A 19557-nucleotide genomic window follows, 5' to 3' on the forward strand; every position below is an offset into this window, starting at 1 on the left:
GAGTGTTAACTGTCAGCCTGGTGACCAGCACTCCTCTGTGTTTCCTGTTTGTGTGTTAATGCGGGCCCAACAAAAAAAAGTTGGGTGATGTAGTTGATCTATCGGCATCCTTCCTATCTCAAGAGGAGCCCCTTCAGGAACTTGACAGTGCCTATGAAATACCACATGAGGTAAGAGGTCCGTCCTTTTCCTGAGATAGATCTACCTGTGTCTCGTGACCAGTTAGGGGCTGCTCAGAAATTAGACTGGTCAACCTGAATCTGAACCTGGTCAGTCATTATATTTTATTGAAGATGGGGTGTTAATGAGGAAATGGTCTCCTCCTAGTTCCAGTGATGATTGGTTGGAAACATTTCAGGTGGTGGTTCCTAGCCCAATGAGAAGTCATGTTCTGTCCTTAGCTCATGATCATCCTTGTTCTGGACATCCCAGGGTCCGTAAGACTTACCAGCGTGCCTTACGTTATTTTTATTGGCCCGGTATGAAAAGTGATGTAAGATACTGCAGGACTTGTCATACTTGCCAGTTAGTGGGCAAACCTCCTGCTCCCTGAAAACCAATAGTAGTCAGCACAGACCCTTTTGAGCAAATTATTGTTGATTGTGTTGGACCATTGCCAAAAGCTCGCTCCGGCAACTGTTACTTGTTGACAATTATATGTGCTGCCACCAGGTTCCCTGATGCCATTCCCCTACGCACACTTAAATCGAGAGTAGTGGTCAAAGCCCTCATTAAATTTTGCACTACATTTGGGCTCCCCAAGTGCATACAGACGGATCGTGGGACCAACTTCACGTCACAATTATTTTCACAAGTAATGCGTGAGTTGTGGATTTCCCACCAAGTTTCCAGTGCCTATCATCCTGAGTCTCAAGGTGCCTTGGTGCGCTTTCACCAAACATTTAAAACTATGCTGCGCATGTTCTGTGTGGAAACGGAGAAGGATTGGGATGAGGGGGTGCGCCTTCTGTTATTTGCTGTACGTGATGCTGTGCAAGAATCTCTTGGCTTTAGCCCATCGGATCTGGTGTTTGGTCATACTGTGAGAGGCCCCTTAAAGACCCTACAAGAACAGTGGTTGGCAAAGTCTTCTCCCCCTTCAGGAAAGACTATTTTGAAAGAGGTTCAAGTTCTTCGTGAGCAGTTGGAGTTAGCGAGAGAAATGGCAGGTCTCGCATTGTGTTCTGCCCAAAAGTCTATGAAGGAGAGGTATGACCGTAAGGCGGTCTCTCGATCCTTGTGTGTTGGTGACCTCGTATTAGCATTATTGCCTGTGCCAGGATCCTCTCTGTCTACCCGGTTTGCTGGACCGTATGAGGTTAAACAAAAATTGACTCCTACTAATTACGTTCTCAGTACGCCTGGTCGTAGACATAAAACCCGCATGTGTCACTTCAATCTGTTGAAAAAGTATCATGCGCATCCTTCACTGTCTGAGTCCAAACCTATTCCTGCTGTGATGGCAGTTGTTACACTTCCTGTTGAAGGTCAAAGTTCTCCTTCTGAATATTTTCAATATTTCAATATTTTAGCCAATTCTGAAGGCGTAAAGTGTTTGCCAGAGAAGTTGGAAGGGTTGTCTCCATCATTTCAGCAGGACATTAAATCATTAATAAGTAGGTTTTCTAATCTATTTTCAGATGTTCCCTGGCGTACCACCAACCTGATTCGTTTCCTCTTCCCAGAATGGAGGATTGTGTTGATTCTGTTGGTGCAGCTAAGTTCACTAGTAAACTGGACCTTCTTAAGGGTTATTGGCAAGTTCCCCTTACCCCACGAGCAGCTGAGATCTCTGCTTTCGCTACACCCGACAACTTCCTCCAGTATACAGTCATGGCTTTTGGTCATCGTAACGCTCCAGCGACCTTCCAGCGCCTTATGAATCAGGAATTAGGGGATGTTCAGAACTGCGCTGCATATCTCGATGATGTTGTAGTCTACTCAGATACCCGGAAGCAACACCTTGAGCTACTAGAGCTGGTTTTTACTCGTCTCTCAGACGCCTCTCTAATTTTAAACTTGGATAAATGTGAATTTGGAAAAGGAGTGGTCTCCTATTTGGGTAAAAGGGTAGGACAAGGGGTGGTTACACCGTTAACTGTCAAAATTGAGGCGATCTGCATGTTCCCTGCTCCTACAATGAGGCGGGACCTGCGTCACTTTTTAGGGATGGCCAGCTACTACCGGTGTTTCTGTAGGAATTTCTCCGATGTGGTTCTACCTTTGACTAACCTGTTGTGTAAAAACATGGTGTTCAAATGGTCACAAGAGTGTCAGGCTGCCTTTGAGTCTGTTAAACTCCTCCTGACTAGCTCTCCAGTTTTGTCTGCCCCGGACCTGAGCAGACCATTTAAGTTAGAAGTTGATGCCAGTAGCACAGGTGCAGGAGCGGTGCTTCTACAAGATGATGATCAGGGGATAGAACACCCAGATTGTTATTTCTCTAAGAAATTCTTAAAACATCTGCTTAACTATAGCTCCATTGAAAAGGAAGCTCTTGCCTTGCTACTAGCCATCCAACATTTTGAGGTTTATCTTGGTGATAGTGCTAAACCCATACACGTCTTTACTGACCATAACCCCCTAGTCTTTTTACACCATATGCGTAATACCAATCAAAGGCTCATGCGATGGTCTCTTATTGTGCAAGGATTTAATTTAGTGATTGCCCATAAGAAGGGTGCCCAAAATGTGATTGCTGATACACTGTCACGAGCTTGATGTCATTGAGGTGGTGTTGTTTTTTTTTGTTTTGTTTTGTTTATTTTGTGTTGTGTTGTGTTGTTGTTGTTGTGAACCCTTTTAGGTTCACACTTAGGTGGGGGGAGTGTTACAACCCGCTAGCTTTGGGATGGGAAGTTTTTTTGTGTGCTGTGCCATATTTTGTGTGCAGGTCCGGACTCCCGCCCAGTGTTTCCAGCCTGCCCTAGCCTGCCTTGCTCCTGCCTCCCAGGATGACATCACTGAACGGTAGCCATATCTGAAGAGGAAGAAGATATAATCTATATTCACAATTCTTATTCTATAGAGTATTCAATACTCCATGTCCAATTCGCACAAGAACATTTTTGTGGCATTTGTCAGTTTCATATTTTATATTTTCATTTCATATCTTTATCCTTATGAATAATTTCTTTATCGTTCATATTTGTAAGTACAAAGTCAAAAGACGTGTATTTACATAACACTAACGTCACCTTGCAGCTCTGACCCATCGAGGCACGGATTCCACAAGACCTCTGATGTGATGTGGTATCTGTGGCACCAAGACGTTAACAGCTGTAAGTTGCTAAGTCCTGTAAGTTGCGAGGTGGGGCCTCCGTGGATCGGACTTGTTTGTCCAGCACATCACACAGATGCTCGATCCGATTGAGAGCTGGGGAATTTAGAGGCCAAATCAACACCTTGAAATCTGTCATGTTCCTCAAACCGTTCCGAACAATTTTTGCAGGGTGCATCATCCTGCTGAAAGATCCACTGCCATTACAGAATGTCGTGAAGGGGTATACTTGGTGTGCAACAATGTTTAGGTAGGTGCTGCGTGTTAAAGTAACTTCATGAATACCAAGATCCAAGCTTTCCCAGCAGAACATTGCATGAGAACGCATGAGCCTTGAGTGCCCTTGACCATGTTTCTGGTTCTCCGGTTGTCCTTCATTGGACCACTTCTGGTAGGTACTAACCATTGCATACTAGGAACACACTTTGACAAGACCTGACGTTTCAAAGATGCTCTGACCCAGTCATCTAGCCATCACGATTTGGCCCTTGTCAAAGTAGCTCCGATCTTTACACTTGCCCATTCTTCCTGCTTCCAACACATCAACTTGTTGTCTAATAAATATATCCCACCTCTTGGCAGGTGTCACTGTAACGAGATAATCAATGTTATTCACGTCACCGATCAGGGATTTTAATATTATGTCTGATTGGTGTATATGCACTAGAAATATATTAAATAAGCAACAAAAGTCTCTGAATAGTTATTTCCCCTCACTGTATTTAATTCATTTTTAATTAATACCATTGTTACCAAGACACTACAAAACACTGCTGTATTATTATCAATAATAAACAACTTATGACCAATCAGATTTGAGTGAGATTAAATCAGTAGACCATCTGACTGTTTCTTCGTATTATGCTAAGCCACTTTGCTTTGTATTTACTATTGGACATGCCAATCAGCCTACCATGCATATCTTTGGACTGGGGGAGGAAACCAGATTACCCAGAGCAGAACATGCAAACGCCGCACACACAGGGCTGTGGTGGGAATCAAACCCCCAACCCTGGAGGTGTGAGGCGAACGTGCAAACCACTAATCCACCGAGTGCCTGACACACGTGATCATCCTTTTTAAATGATGCTGAGTAACTTACTTCAATAAAATCAATAGGCCTTTTGAACAAAAGCAAAATCCATTTTGTTGACAATTCTTCTCCATCATCTAAAACTCCATCCTCTTCTGCACAAGACACAAGGTACCAGAACTTTTTTTTTTTTTTTTTTTTTTTTTTTTTTTTTTAAATTAGGCTATGATACCTTAATAATATAAAACCAGAATACATAAAACATAATAGGAATTCATATATGTTTCATGACATGATCCATGATGTGATGGCTCAGAACAGTATAATAATCAATATCATAATCATAATTCATAACACTGGCTTAAAAAAAAAAAAGTGTCCCACTTGACCTTTGAATTCACAAAGAATTCAATGCAAATTTTGCAACAATACATATATATTTTTTTTTATTATTATTTTTTAAATAAGCTAAACAATTGACCAGCCAAGAATCATTTAAAAAATATAAAAGTTTTCTTCTGACGATTTCTATTCTTTATAAAGGTTTATATTTAAGAAGACTATTCTCATTCTCATGCGTCAGTGGGCCACGCCCACAAAGACCCTTGTGGTAATTATTCATGCATATTAAAAATTGATTGGCTCCTGACATTTAAAGGGCTAGCATGAAACCTATTCGTCCCAGTTTATCAGATGTCTCACTTTTGCTGAACTCGCCCAATACGCCGTTTTAAATAAATAAATAAATAAATAAATAATATACCAGTCAATATCTATATGAGTTCCAAGTGCCAGTATGTGAAGATGAACAGAACACAAGGAGAGATTTTACTTTGCATGGCAGTGTAACAGTTAAAACCCTCCAGGGGAGGCAATAGTCCTGCCTCCCCTTGGCTAGGGACACCAAACCGATTGGAGCCAAAAAATAAAAAGTTTTTCTCCTTTATATCGGACTGGTGGTCCTAATAACACCCGAGGTAAGTCCAATTTATTTAACTTGTCCAATATTCACCTTTTTTAAAAAAAATTTTTTTAAAAGCAATTCGCTCTCACTTGAAAGAAAAACATGCCTGGAAGCAGTCTATTTAGAAGTACATTTTAGAAAGTTTTGTTGCTGGAGAAGAATTTGGGCAACGCCCCTTAAAAACAGTTATTATTTACAGACTTCACTGAATGTCGGAAAGTTTTTTATTTGAATAATGTTACCGCATAAACGTTATCACATACATTATCAATCTGTCCCTGTTTTTTTTTTTTTTTTTTTGGGGGGGGGTTAGGGGGAGTGTTGTAAGTAGCTATTCGATTTAATAATAATAATAATAATAATAATAATAATAATAACAACAACAACAACAATATCACTATTATTGTTATTATTATTATTATTTCTATTAATAATTATAATAATAATAATAAAAGTGGTTTTTGATCATTCCAAACCCAGGCTTCTTGCGACCCAGTGCTAAAACTGAGACGCACGTAAACAAACGAATAAATAAATAAATAAAATGTGTAATTCTCTTTTGGTTCGGAAGGACATGTGATATCTCAGAAGGGGCTCTTTTTTTTTTTTTGACTCAACCTATTGTACTCACGGGGGCTGTGTGTGTCTGGGGGGGGTCATGATGGTGCCTTATTAAGACTATGTTTCCAGAGCTCCTGACCAAGCTCGACTGTTTCAGAAAGGCTAGCTGTATCTACATATTACTTTGTAACGTTTGCTGGATCAGACAAATGACATCAAATTACCCACGTGCGCTGCAAACATGCCGAAGTCTGAAAAGCGCACGGAGCGACTGGACACTGATGCCCACATTAGTGTGGATGTGCGAGGTCGATCTGTGCGCGACAGCGCTCCCGGTCACTCCAAACAATCCAGCTGTTCATAAGACAGGTAGATGTTCAGGCTGTCGTTTCCACACTCTGCTCGCTGACCAGTACTCGGTCTGACGCGCTTGAAGAAATGATTAGCGCCAACAAGATCTAAAGAAACACGTGAAAGATGTAGATGCCAAGCTTAAAGCTGAAGAAGGTCTCGCGCGCACGTGTGAAACACGCATTTCTGATCTGGAGAGATAGTCTGTTGACTCTGAGCGTCGGATGGAGAGGAGAGGTGACCGCGCAAAACTCTGCGTTATCATGCAGTTCACCTCAGGGGCTGTCCGTGATGCCTTGTGGAAAGCTGCCAAGAAGAGTCCTTTAAGATAACAACTTGCACTTCGCAGAGGATCTGACTTCATCAGACCGGGAGAGACGGAAGAACTTGTGGCCAAGAGTAAAAGACCTCACGCGAGGGCTGCTGGGGAAAAAACCCCCTGCTGATTACATTGGAGCGCGCGCGTTTATTGAAGGTGTGGCGATCCATCCATACATCCATCCATCGATATTCTATACCACTTAATCCTTTTCAGGGTCACGGGGAACCTGGAGCCTATCCCAGGGAGCATCGGGCACAAGGTGGGGTACACCCTGGACAGGGTGCCAGTCCATCACAGTGCACAATCACATAAACACTCACACACCCATTCATACACTACGGACACTTTAGACACGTCAATCAGCCTACCATGCATGTCTTTGGACTGGGGGAGGAAACCGGAGTACCCAGAGGAAACCCCCGCAGCACGGGGAGAACATGCGAACTCCGCACACACAGGGCCACGGTGGGAATCGAACCCCCGACCCCGGAGGTGTGAACATGCTAACTACTACGCCATTCTTGTGAATTCCGTCAAGAGTGACGTAAAAATAAAAATAAAAAGGTGACAGGTAGCTGTCACTGTGGCATTTGAGCTTTCGTCATATAACAGCTGAACCTTTTAATTTGGTCATTTTAAATGATCAATCTTATATAAGCTCTGTTCTTTTCAATTTTCTTCTTATTAGCCTACCAGTCAATTTTGACTTTTTTTTTCTTGTTAATAATTGTTCTTTGTTGTTCATTTATTTATGTCGATATCGTTCATTTCTCTCAATGCCAGGGGATTAAGAAACAATGTGAAACGCAAAGGCCTTTTCTCTGTTGTTTGTTAAACACCACGGATCAGATTTTTGTTTTGTTTTTCAAGAAACCCATTCCACACAGGATGTTGCTAAATTTCAGAGGTCCCAGTGGGGGAAAATAAGTTTGCTGGTGAAATATGTCATGTCAGTGACCCTAAGGGTAATTTTCTTTTGCTAGTGGTTTTACTTGGCCAGACCATCACAATTCTATTAAATGTGTATGGATATAATATTTCTAAGGAAAATACCACCTTAATGGAAGAAATTAGTGATAATATACAGCAGGGGTTCCCAAACTTTTCCAGGGCAAGGCCCCCCAAATGGCATTAACATTTGACCGAGGCCCCCCTTTTGCAAGACGTCTTTAAAACACATTAAAAATACAGACTTCTGAATATATCCCCCCCCCCCTTTTTATTAATAATTACATCTTACATCTTTACATTACATTACATTAGGAATTTATTATGTGTGTGTGTGGTTGTCTGAGAGTGAGAATTTATTTTTCACACCAAATTGTTGAGGTCCCCGGGCGCCCCCTGGCGGCCTCCACTTTGAAAACCACTGATATACAGTACTGGATAAAAAAAAAAATAGGCTACCCCAATGCTGTTCTTATTTTGGGTTGGGATTTTAATATGGTATTAAATAATGATTTGGATAGGTTTCCTTCTAGTGCTGCTCCTGTAAGTACAATTATGAATACTTTTATGATGCGATTTATATGTTGTTGTTGATATATGGAGAGAAACATATCCACGATAGAGACTCTATACCTGGAGCAGCAAGGACCATCCTAAGCAGTCTCAAATAGATTATTGGTTTATTTCTCAAAGCCTAGCAAACAGTTGTAACTCAGTCAGCCTTCACGCTACACCTCTTACAGTGTATCACAGTGCTCTCTCTCAGCATCCCTTGATTTCAGCGCAAGTCCTTCTTACTGGAAATTGAACAATTCTCTTCTCCTGTTTAAAGATGTTAAAGAGCATATCACATTATTGATTGAGCAGTATTGGAGGAGAGCTTTAGCATTAGATTCATATTGTTGCCAGTCGGAGTGGTTGAAGTTTGAAATCGGTAAATATCTTAGAAAATTCAGTAGGAATTTAGCTAAACTTAGAAGAGCAGAAGAAAATAAGTCGGTGTCTAAAATCGCATTACCCTCATTCATTGAAACTTTAAATATTGATGGGACAGTCACCAATAATCCTCCAGGAATGACACGTTTCTGCGCTAATTTTTACAGTAATCTTTACCATCGAAATTATTCTGAAGAGGCAGCCTGTACTTTTCTGCAGTCTGTTAAACCCTGCAAGACTACCTCAAGAAATGACAGAAACCTCTGCGATAGTGAAATTATTTTTATTAGAAGTTAATAACTCAGTTATAGAACTTCAAGCAATAACTCACCCGGAACTGATTGGTTTACCACATAGTCCTACACACAGTTTTCTAAAGAGTTATCCCCTTTTTTTTTACTTAAGATCTTTGAAGAAAGCATACAGAATGATAATTCTATTCAGATAATTCAGAATAATAATTACTTTAATCCCAAAACCCAAGAAAGATTTACTTTTAATCGACAACTGGCATCCTGTATCTCAGTTTAACAATGATTACAAAATGTTAGCTCTTATATATGCTAAAAGATTAAAATGTGTATTGGATTCTGTAATAGATGAGACACAATCTGGTTTTATAAATAAAAGACCTTTTGCAATCATGGAAACTGCTCGAGTAAATTAAAAGTGTGCCACTTCCCCAAGGCTTAGGTTATCTAGAGGAGTCAGACATGGGTGTCCCATCTCTCCTTATTTATTTCTACTTGGTGTGCAGCTACTTTCAACGTTTGACTGTGGAAGCGGTATTCGGGGTATCCGTATTGCGGAGCGGGAAGTTATTGTTCGTCGATTAGCGGATGACACCACCTTATTTTTAAGAGACGCTTCCCAAATCCCTATAGCAATCGATTATATGAAACTGTTCTCTGAAGCTTCAGGACTTAATCTAAACATAAGTAAATGTGAGTTCATGTCTATTAAAGATTGCATAGCAGCCTCTCTTTATAATATTCCAGTTAAATCTGAAGTCTTCGTGAAAAGTTATCATGATCACTAAAACTCAAGATAATAGATGTACCTTGAACTTTGACCCTGTTATAATAAAAGCCCAAAAAAGATTTAATGCATGCTTGCAGAGACCTTGAGAGGAAGAGTATTGCTTGCTAAGGCTGAGGGAATCTCCAGGTTTACACGCGCTGCACTCTCTCTGTATCTGGACAACAAAATATGTAGGTCAGTTGATTTCAATTTTATTTGGAAAAACAAAATACTTTACGTTAAGATACATACAGAGTATGGTGGGTTGAACTGTCTGGATTTCTCATCTCGGAACAACACTCTCAAAATGAATTGGATTAGACAGTTTACGTGTAAACGTGTAAAATTCAATGTGGAATTTTATTCCTAATTACTTATTTTCCAAATTAGGTGGTCTCCCTTTCCTATTGATCTGCAATTATAATATTGCTAGAATCCCTTACAACTTGAGACTCCTTGCAAAATATCACATTCACCGCAGTAAATTCACTCATCAAAATCCCTTATTCATTGTTTTTAGAAGAGAGGTCCAACAGTACATCCAAAATGTTGATGTAATCATCTAAGAATCCTAAAGCTCTCAAGACAATAAACTTGTTTCACCTTTTAGATTTTTTTCAGTAAAGTTTTCTGTTTTTTTATGTATACATGTATATGTATATATATGTGTGTATATATATATATATATATGTATGTATGTGTGTATATATATATATATATATATATATATATATATATATATATATATATATATATATATATGTATATGTATATATGTATGTATATGTATGTATAAAATATACATACATATATGTGTATAAATGATGATTTGCTTTCACCATTATTTCATTGTATGTCATTTTTGCATTTTGCTATGTATCTGTATTTCTGATAGCTTGGCATTAATAAAATTAAAAAAATAATAATAAAATAAAATAAATCCTATTTTACTTTCACTTTTCAACCACAGTTTGTTTTACTGTGCATATACACTGCCCAACATTATTATTGGTGCCCTTGGTAAATATGAGCAAAGAAGGCTGTGAGAAATTGTCTTTCTTGTTTAACCATTTGTTTAAAAAAAAAATCACAGAAATACTGTGCTCTCATGGATAATTGCAGAAGACTTTGTTGTGTTTGTTAACTTTGTTAAATATGTGTGCGACAGTTATCTGCACAACTACGAATTCACATGAGAAAAATATATTTGAAGTATATTTCCACTGATATGTTACTTCTTTTTTTATTAGTACACCAGGATGTCTAGGAACAGGAAAATTGTTCAACCATGACTTCCTGTTTCACAGGGGTATAAATATGAGGTAACACATACCTGTAGGCCAAAGTTCCTCAATCATTCATAACAATGGGTAAGACCAAGAAATATAGCTGTGAGGTGCGGCAAAAGGTTGTTGAGCTTCACAAAACGGGAAGTGGCTGTAAGAAAACAGCACAAACGTTGAAAAATACCAGTTTCCACCATAAGGGCAATCATTGAGACGTTCCAGTTTCCAAACTGACCTCTTTTTTTCTTTTTCTGCTTTGCAGAGGAACGATAACGCTGTCTATCACACTCGTCTTTGTGCACGCAAATGCCCAGGACAGGAGAGCGTTTCAAGAGCTTAAATAACTGATCAAATGATGTGTATTTGCATATCATTCGTGTGGATTTCCGTTATTGAGTGATAAGCAAGATCTGTTTGAGAATATTAAAGCAAGACTTTATTTTATCTTTACAAGAGGCAAAGTGGACAAACCCTAACAATATATCAGTAATAATAGGCTAATTACAATAATAATGAACATACAATAAGGTAAACACATGTAGCCGAGTCTTGGCGGACTCTTGCGTACTCTTATGAATACGACTTTCGGCCAATAAAACGAACAAAGTTTATTATATATGCATGGCAACAAGTAAATACTTTATAACTGGGCATGAAACATCCATAATCAATAGTTATGTATCCATTAAAAACGACTTTTGGTACAGCATGTCACAGAGTTGTGATTTATTTATTTATTTATTTTTGGCCATCCCAATGAACTCACTGGGCCTTACCTGGCCACCCCTGAAAAAAAAAACGCTACGCCCCTAATTACAAGCACAAGATTGCAGTACATGGTCACAAACTTTTACTGCAGTTCAGAGTGCTTATCCAAGTGGTGATGAATTTTTTTATTTAATCCAAATGCCATAGAAAACTGCTTTTAACTTCTTTTTTTTCATATCTTTAACCCCAGGGATAACTGTTGTAATATCTGATGGCAACAATGTTGAACACCAGCACAGGTCTTTGGGAATTCACAACACCGAGGTGAGAACATCCAACATCTGCACAAACCTTTATTAAATCAGTTCTGAAGATGGCGATCACATTTGCGTTTATTTATAACGCTGTTATGAATGTCTGATTAAAATGCTCTGTCTCCTCCAAAGTGCTCGGTGTGAAATGGACTTTAAAGGGATGTTACTCTTAGTTAATGTATACGTTAATATTTAATAATGTCCTCAAATAGCATTAAAAATAAATAGCATTTCTCTGTGTGTGTATTTACAAGCCATAACATCAATTTCAGCATGAGAATTCTGGTATTAAATCTTCACTGTACACTAACTCAGCTTCTCGTGTGCTGAAATTCTCTTGCACTAACTCTCTCCTTAGTGTTTTCAGCACAACACCATATGATTATTCTGATGTTGTGTCTTCTCAACCGTGTGATTATGGAACCCATGCAAGCCGTATTCTCCCTGTGCTTTACTCCCTGTTCTTCGTGGTGGGCTTCCTGGGAAACATGCTGGTGCTGTGGGTGATCCTGAGGGGCCCTCAGATAAAAAGCATTACTGATGTGTCTCTCCTGAACCTGGCCATCGCTGACCTTCTACTAATCTTCTCTCTGCCCTTCCTGGCTCACTACGCCAGGGATACCTGGGTTTTTGGTAGAGCCATGTGCACTCTGGTCCTCAGCGTGTACTACATTGGATTTTACTCCAGCATTTTCTTTATTGTGCTGATGAGCATCGACAGATACTTGGCTATTGTCCATGCTGTGTTTGCCTTGAGAATCCGAACCAAAACTTGTGGGATTTTAGCCAGCCTGGTAGTCTGGATTATAGCTATTGCAGCATCATTTCCTGAGCTGCTGTATCTTGGAGTTGAAGAGACTGGGACTGAAGTAGTTTGCAGTGCTTATCCAAAAAATCAAGAAAGTCACAACGATGTGAGAAGTGCAGCTTTCTTTAAGATGAATATTTTGGGAATGCTGATTCCACTGAGTATTGTGGGATTTTGCTACTCGATGATTCTACAGAAGCTTCGGACTGTTCGTAAATCAGGGAAATTGGCCATTCGTCTTGTTGCTGTGATCATGGTGGTGTTCTTCTGCTGTTGGACACCGTACAACATTGCAGCATTCCTCAAAGCACTGGAAATGAAGCATATCCTGCCTCCAGGGTGTGAGCTCAGCAAAACAATCCAGCTCATGCTGCAAGTCACTGAAGCTATAGCATACTCACATAGCTGCCTCAATCCATTCTTCTATGTGTTTGTGGGTCAAAAGTTCAGGAGGAACCTCGCAAAGCTCTTCCTCGAGACCCCATGCATCCAAGTGACACCATGCAACACCCGGTCCACAGGCTCGCTGTGTTCCCAGACCACACATGTGGACGAACGCACAGTTGGGATCTGAACGGAGGAACATGAAGTCTTTTTTATTATATATAAATTACTTCCATTTTATACTGTATGTACTATTGGAAATACTGTTGAGATAACTTGTATTTGCATGTGTTATATATCCCTGTTATTAGGTAAAGTTTACCATAATGTGCTCTTTTTTAAAGTTTTGTAAAGTCTCAGAGTGATATCATTACCTTTTGTACCTTTAATGTATATCCTGTAAATGCATACATAGTGTACCTTTTAAAAAAGATTTATAGTTCATAATTGTACTGTAATTATGTAATTCGATTATACTTGCTTTTAACTATGCATACTCATATGCAAGATAGCTGCCACATGGTTGTTTGGAGCCTTATTTGTGCAGGTCCTTAGAATTCTGCTACTGTAGGTGACAGTGTGGCGCAAAACCAGATAAATAGTGGGGGTAGTGTATCTTGTGACCGACTAAACAAATGATAACTGTGTCTGAAATTATTCTAGAAAGTGATTGAGTACGAACATTAACCATTTTGCACTTGACATTCCAGCATACCCACTTTGAATAGCAATGATGATATCATGTATGAGCCATTCCACCATACGGGTACCGTTTCTGTCCCCAGGACTATATATATATATATATATATATATATATATATATATATATATATATATATATATATATGTATATAATTGAAATAATATTTTTTTATTAATAAGCAAAGTGTCCTGCACATAAATATCTGAATAAATAGAATTTTTCATTCAATCTTTAAAATCCTTCAGAAACTTTTTTTTCTTTTCATTTTTTTGCATTGTTGTGTGCCTCCATATCCACTCTATGCTTTAAAGGGGTCATATGGTTCTTTTAAAAAGTTTTTAAAAGTTCATTATTTTGTTTATTGGGTGTAATAGAATAGGTTAACTTGCTTTAACGTTCGAAAAGCAGTATTTTTCACATACTGTACATTGTTGCAGTATCTCTATTCCCAGGCTGCTCCGATTGTGTTCTGGTTTCTCCCATGCCCCTCCTTCCGAAAAGCTCACACTGTAAAAAATGATTGAGTTTTAGTTGTTCCCAAGTAAATTTTTAAGTTGACACAGCAAATTGTTTTTTTGTTTGTTTGTTTGTTTTTCAGTCAACTTAACATGTTAAGTTTTCACTGTCAACCCTAGTTTGTAAGTTGAATTAACGACAGTATCTGTCACCTCAAAGTAAAAAAAGTATATGTTGAGTCAATACAACAGTGATGTCACGTTCTGAACATTCATTACGTGATCTCACGTGAAGCGCGAAGCAGACAGAAGACGATAGATGTTGTAGGCCAAGATTGAAATCTTCCACCATTGTCAAATTTGGTAAGTAAATATTTGTCCATATTGATTTAATTACTTGTAAAAACCACATGTAGTATATAATAGTGTATTGTTTATAATAGTAAGCAATACAATTATTGTTTACGTCATTTCTACATCGACTTAAACCGCGGCTAATTCACACATAGCCTGAGGAAGAAATTCACATGCGACGATATAAACTATCCTCAGAGATATTGCCCCATATCACAATATGTAAATATGTGTGTGTGTTTATTTATCTATTTAATTTTATTTATTTATTAATGTGAATGCGAGAATACAGAGTGGGAAGTGCGTGGTGTTAAAAGAGCAAAAACTGTGAGAGAACTTAAGTGCTCGCGCACTGTGTAGTGATGTGTCGTTCATGAATGATTCGTTCATTTTGAACGGATCTTTAATATGACTCGGGAATAACGAGTTGTCTCAGAGAGTGATTCGTTCATTTTTGAACACGCATGCGCAGCAACATCCCCATAGGTTCTGTACCGGACACAGAAATAATTCGTTCACCTCTGGAGTCTTTGGTTCGAGTCGTTCGTTCATCACTTCACAGCCCCACTGCATTCAGAATATGAGGCAGTGACGTGATGAATGAATGCCTCGAACTTGAAGACTTGAGATGTGAACTAATCAAATGTGACGTGACAAAAGAAGAACGACTCGGGAAGTGAGGTGAACTAACAGACTGCATAGCCTAATGCCAAGCAATTAATCAATCATTTCTGTTTCTCATAATACTGCCTTGGCTGTATTAGCCTATAGTTTATTTGTTATTCCAAATGTGCGTAAGTACTAGAGGTGTTGGGGAATTTAACATGTAACATTTTAATTGTATTCTGCTGAAATGAACGAAATGACTCAAAAAAAGATTCGTTCGTTTTGCTGAACGAGATTCAAAGATCCGAGTCAGTAAAATGATCCGAACTTTCCATCACTGAACTGTCTGACTCGGGCACGCGCATGCTTTCTGTGTGGGCGCGTGCTCTGTGATGTGTGCTTGCGTTTCAAATACACAAATTTACAGGCCAAGTCCTATCTTAAGTGGATGAAAACAGTCGTATACTACAATGCATCGCCTATAATATCGTTAAAGTTAATAAAACAACAAAGAAAAAAGATAACTCATCATTGCTCTGAGTTACTTTACTCTTGAATGGTTGTGTTAATATTTGTTGCTATGCTTGCACTTATTAGATTTTAAGCCGTTTGTTTAAGTATGCAAGACTTTAAATGCAAAATAAAATAAAATTGTATATATATATATATATATATATATATATATATATATATATATATATATATATATATATATATAAGCTTGTCATTTTCTGATGCTCCTGCTTCCACTGTAATTCTCCCTCATTAGCTTTGCTTACAATATCAATATGTATATGAACCGCTGGCCATGAAATATATCAAGAGATTTGCTGAGAATCTATTACTTTGGTCCTGATCTTGCTTGTGTACACTGTTTATTAAATTTTTGAATGACTTTTTTTCTTTTCTTCGTAGAATTACTTCAGGCACTGAAGTAACTGTCTTTTTTGTTATAACCAATATGAAAAAATTATTAAACGTTCTTTGACATTGTACAGCGGTGCTGTAGTACTTTGGAATGGAACCTCATGACATTTGACCTGCACTGTGAAAATTCAAATGACTTTTTTGCAGTGTTGTTTAACATGTTTCTGTGTTATGTTTGTTTGATGTTCTGTAATGACTAAAGATCAGCACAGAATTCACCAGACTTGTGTCGATGAACCTGAGCAAGTGCTTTTATGAGGGTCTTGACAAACATGTTGTCGTATCTCAGCCCAGCCACGACTCGGTTTCCCGGGAGGCACCGCTAACTACAAGCATGGCCGCTGAGGACTACGCTTCACACACACGCATGCGCCCACCTTCCCCGGAGTTCTAATCACACACACCTGCATCCCATTCAAACACACTCAGACCAGAGCATAAGAGAGACTTTGGAAATTTAGACTTTGCAAAGTAATGTTCTGTTGACTTGTTTCTCAGCCATTCTCTACGCTTTTTTCTCGTGCGTTTACTAAATTACCTTTGACCAATGTTTCCGTCCCCGACCTCGATTTCTGCCTAGCCCCATTTTGTTTGTTTGCCTGATCGCCTGACCCTCGCCTGTTTATCGACCACGAACTTTGTCTTTTCCCCTTGGATTATTCTGCCTGATTCTATCCCGTTCATCTACTTCCGTCTCCATCCACGGTACGTGACAGATTACTTCGTCTTCCTACGGAATCAGTGGGTGATCCATTGTGGTGCCAAGCCATTGAAGGCCACGGTAGAATGATTAGTGACCAGAACCAGCAGCTAGCCAACCTCACTGCGCAGGTGGCTAGGCTAGTTCAAACCATGCCGGTCGCTACACCGATGCCTGCGCAGTTTTTTCCTATACCGGCGCCGGAAAAATATGCCGGGGATCATGCAAGCTACCCAGGGATACCGGAGATTCTGAGAATTACCCACTTCATGGAGCTGTTGACCGGGAGAGCTTTACTCTGAGCCACCGCTGAATGGGAGCAGGAAAGCAGCACCATCACCTCCCTGGAACAGCTGACAGATCGCTTTTGGGTGGTCTTTGATCATTCTCCAGATAACGAGGAGACAGGGGAGTAACTGATTACCCTAAAGCAAGGTGCACGGTGCATGGTGCAGGAGAGCATGGTGTTTTACGTCACGGTGTCCGCCAGACAGCCAGTGATTCTAGGCCTCCCCTGGCTGGAACAACACAACCCAGGTATTTCATGGGCTCACAAAGAGATCATGCACTGGTACACCCACTGCATAATACATTGCCTACAGACACCAGTGATCGCACTAGCGACCACCTCCATCGAGAGCCTGGATAAATCCACATTCCACCCGAATACCAAGACCTCAGTGAGGCGTTTAGCAAGGAAAGGGCTAGTGTATTACCACCTCATCGGCCGTACGACTGTGCCATAGATCTGCTTCCCGGAACTACGCCACCCCGAGGAAGGGTGTATCCATTGTCACAGACTGAGCAGAGAGCTATGGAGGAGTACATTCAGGAGGCACTGCAGCAGGATTACATAAGACCTTCTACATCCACCGCCTCTGCAGGATTTTTCTTTGTGGATAAGAAGGGAAGAGGTCTCAGGCCATGCATCGACTACAGGGGTCTTAATCAGTGTTGTATCAAGTATCGCTACCCTCTCCCGTTAGTACTGGTCACCCTAGAACTCCGTGCTGCCACCATCTTCATTAAACTGGACCTCCGTAGTGCATACAACCTGGTCCGGATCAGAGAGGGAGATGAGTGGAAGACAGGGTTCAGTACCACCTCAGGCCACTATGAATACTTGGTAATGCTGTATGGGCTCTCTAGCACCCCCTCAGTCTTTCAGCGCCTAATAAACGACGTCCTAAGGGACATACTGGGATGTACCTGATCACATACATCGATGACATCTTGATCTATTCCACTTCCCAGGAGGAGCATGTCCACCATGTCCGGAAGGTCCTACAAAGACTACTCCAGCACCAGCTTTACATCAAAGCCGAAAAATGTGAGTTCCATAAGGACACCATTTCGTTTCTGGGGTACATCATCAGCCCTGAGGGGGTTACCATGGACCAAGGTAAAGTTCAAGCAGAATGGTAGTAGAATGGTGGTAGAATGGCCCATGCCAGTAATCGTGAAGGAGTTACGGAGATTCCTGGGTTTTGCAAACTTCTACAGGCGGTTCATCAGAGACTTCAGCTCCATAGCACACCCGTTGACGTCTCTGCTGAGAGGAAAGCCCAAACACCTGCCCTGGAATCCAGCTGCCCAAGCAGCACTAGAGCAACTCAAGAAGGCCTTCAACCTTCATCAAACACCTAGACCCGTCCAAGCCGTTCATGGTGGAGGTTCAAGGCTCAGTACGAGACTGCCGTAGGAGCCGTCCTCTCACAACGTTTCGGAGAGAGGCCCACGCTCCATCCTGTGGCCTTCTTTTCCCAAAAACTATCACCAGCAGAATGAAACTACGATGTGGGCAATAGAGAACTATTGGCTGTAAAGCTAGCCCTGGAGGAAAGACACCCTTCGTCATATTCACTGATCACAAGAACCTAGAGTACCTACATACCGCCAAACAGTTATCACCTCGTCAAGCCCGATGGTCACTATTCTTCGCCAGGTTCCAATTCACCCTGTCGTACAGACCCGGGTCCAAGAACACTAAGGCTGATGCCCTTTCTCGTCTGGACAGCACTGAGGTTCTGAGGAACCACGAGGACTACATCATTCCCCCTTCCTGTATTATTAGTGCCCTGGAGTGGGAGCTGGATCAAACCTTAGCGAACATTCCCCAGTCACAGTTTCCAGCAACATGCCCCTCAGGACGACGATTTGTGCCTGAGCGGCACAGACAGGAACTCATTGTCTGGGCCCACATGGCGGTTGCCACAGGTGACCCAGGTGCACACTGCACCTACCATCTGTTGTGGGCAAAGGTACACAGAGAAATGGCGTCATGTTCATCGTGTGCCCAATGTAAAGTTCCACGGACATTCCCGGTCGGCAAGCTCAAGCCCCTACCTGTACTGGAACGTCTCTGGTCCCATCCTTAACTCACGGTGCAGGAGGGGTAAGCTGGAGTGTTTAATCGAGTGGGAGGGCTACGGGCCAGAGGAACAGTGCTGGGTGCCGCCGCAAGACACCCTGGACCCGCAGCTATGTAAGGACTCCCACGCATCACAACCTGAACTTCCAGGACCACGACCCCGGGGGAGACCCAGAAAGGACTCTTCTCCCGGAGTGAGCCCTTTGGGGGGGGGTTCTGTCATATCTCAGCCCTGATGCTGAGATGCTGCTTGAAGCTGTGGGCTGCGTCTCTAATCGCGTAGTTACCGTCTATATAGTAGCTGAGATACATGTATTTTTCCCCACTACAGACCTATAGTAGGAAAGTATGCGGTTTGGGATGCAGCCGAACTCTCTTGTTCGCCGTAAAACGTAAAACTGCCGTGTGTGATCGTGTAGTGTCACAAAATGCAGTGAAAACTCCCACATCACGCTCATAATGTGATTAAGGTGTTTACATGTCTGTAATACACGTCCATAATGAGTACTCCACCTGTCTTAATTAG

The 19557-nt window shown here is 40.8% G+C and overlaps 1 protein-coding gene across 2 annotated transcripts; it reads left to right on the plus strand.

Annotated features, from left to right (window-relative positions):
- Positions 1–5196: 5196 nt before the first annotated feature.
- Positions 5197–13592, plus strand: LOC108272974 (C-C chemokine receptor type 8). 2 transcript variants are annotated; one of them, XM_017481885.3, is made up of 3 exons: positions 5197–5290; positions 11660–11733; positions 12082–13592. In XM_017481885.3, the coding sequence occupies exons 2-3, from the start codon at positions 11681–11683 to the stop codon at positions 13103–13105; spliced, it is 1077 nt and encodes a 358-aa protein (XP_017337374.1). In that variant the 5' UTR covers positions 5197–5290; positions 11660–11680; the 3' UTR covers positions 13106–13592. The 2 variants fall into 2 exon arrangements, with proteins under 2 accessions (XP_017337374.1, XP_053535502.1); XM_053679527.1 differs by lacking the exon at positions 5197–5290 and adding an exon at positions 8691–9610.
- Positions 13593–19557: the final 5965 nt, after the last annotated feature.

The sequence above is a fragment of the Ictalurus punctatus genome, chromosome 1 (assembly GCF_001660625.3).
Source record: "Ictalurus punctatus breed USDA103 chromosome 1, Coco_2.0, whole genome shotgun sequence".
NCBI classification, from domain to species: Eukaryota; Metazoa; Chordata; class Actinopteri; order Siluriformes; family Ictaluridae; genus Ictalurus; species Ictalurus punctatus.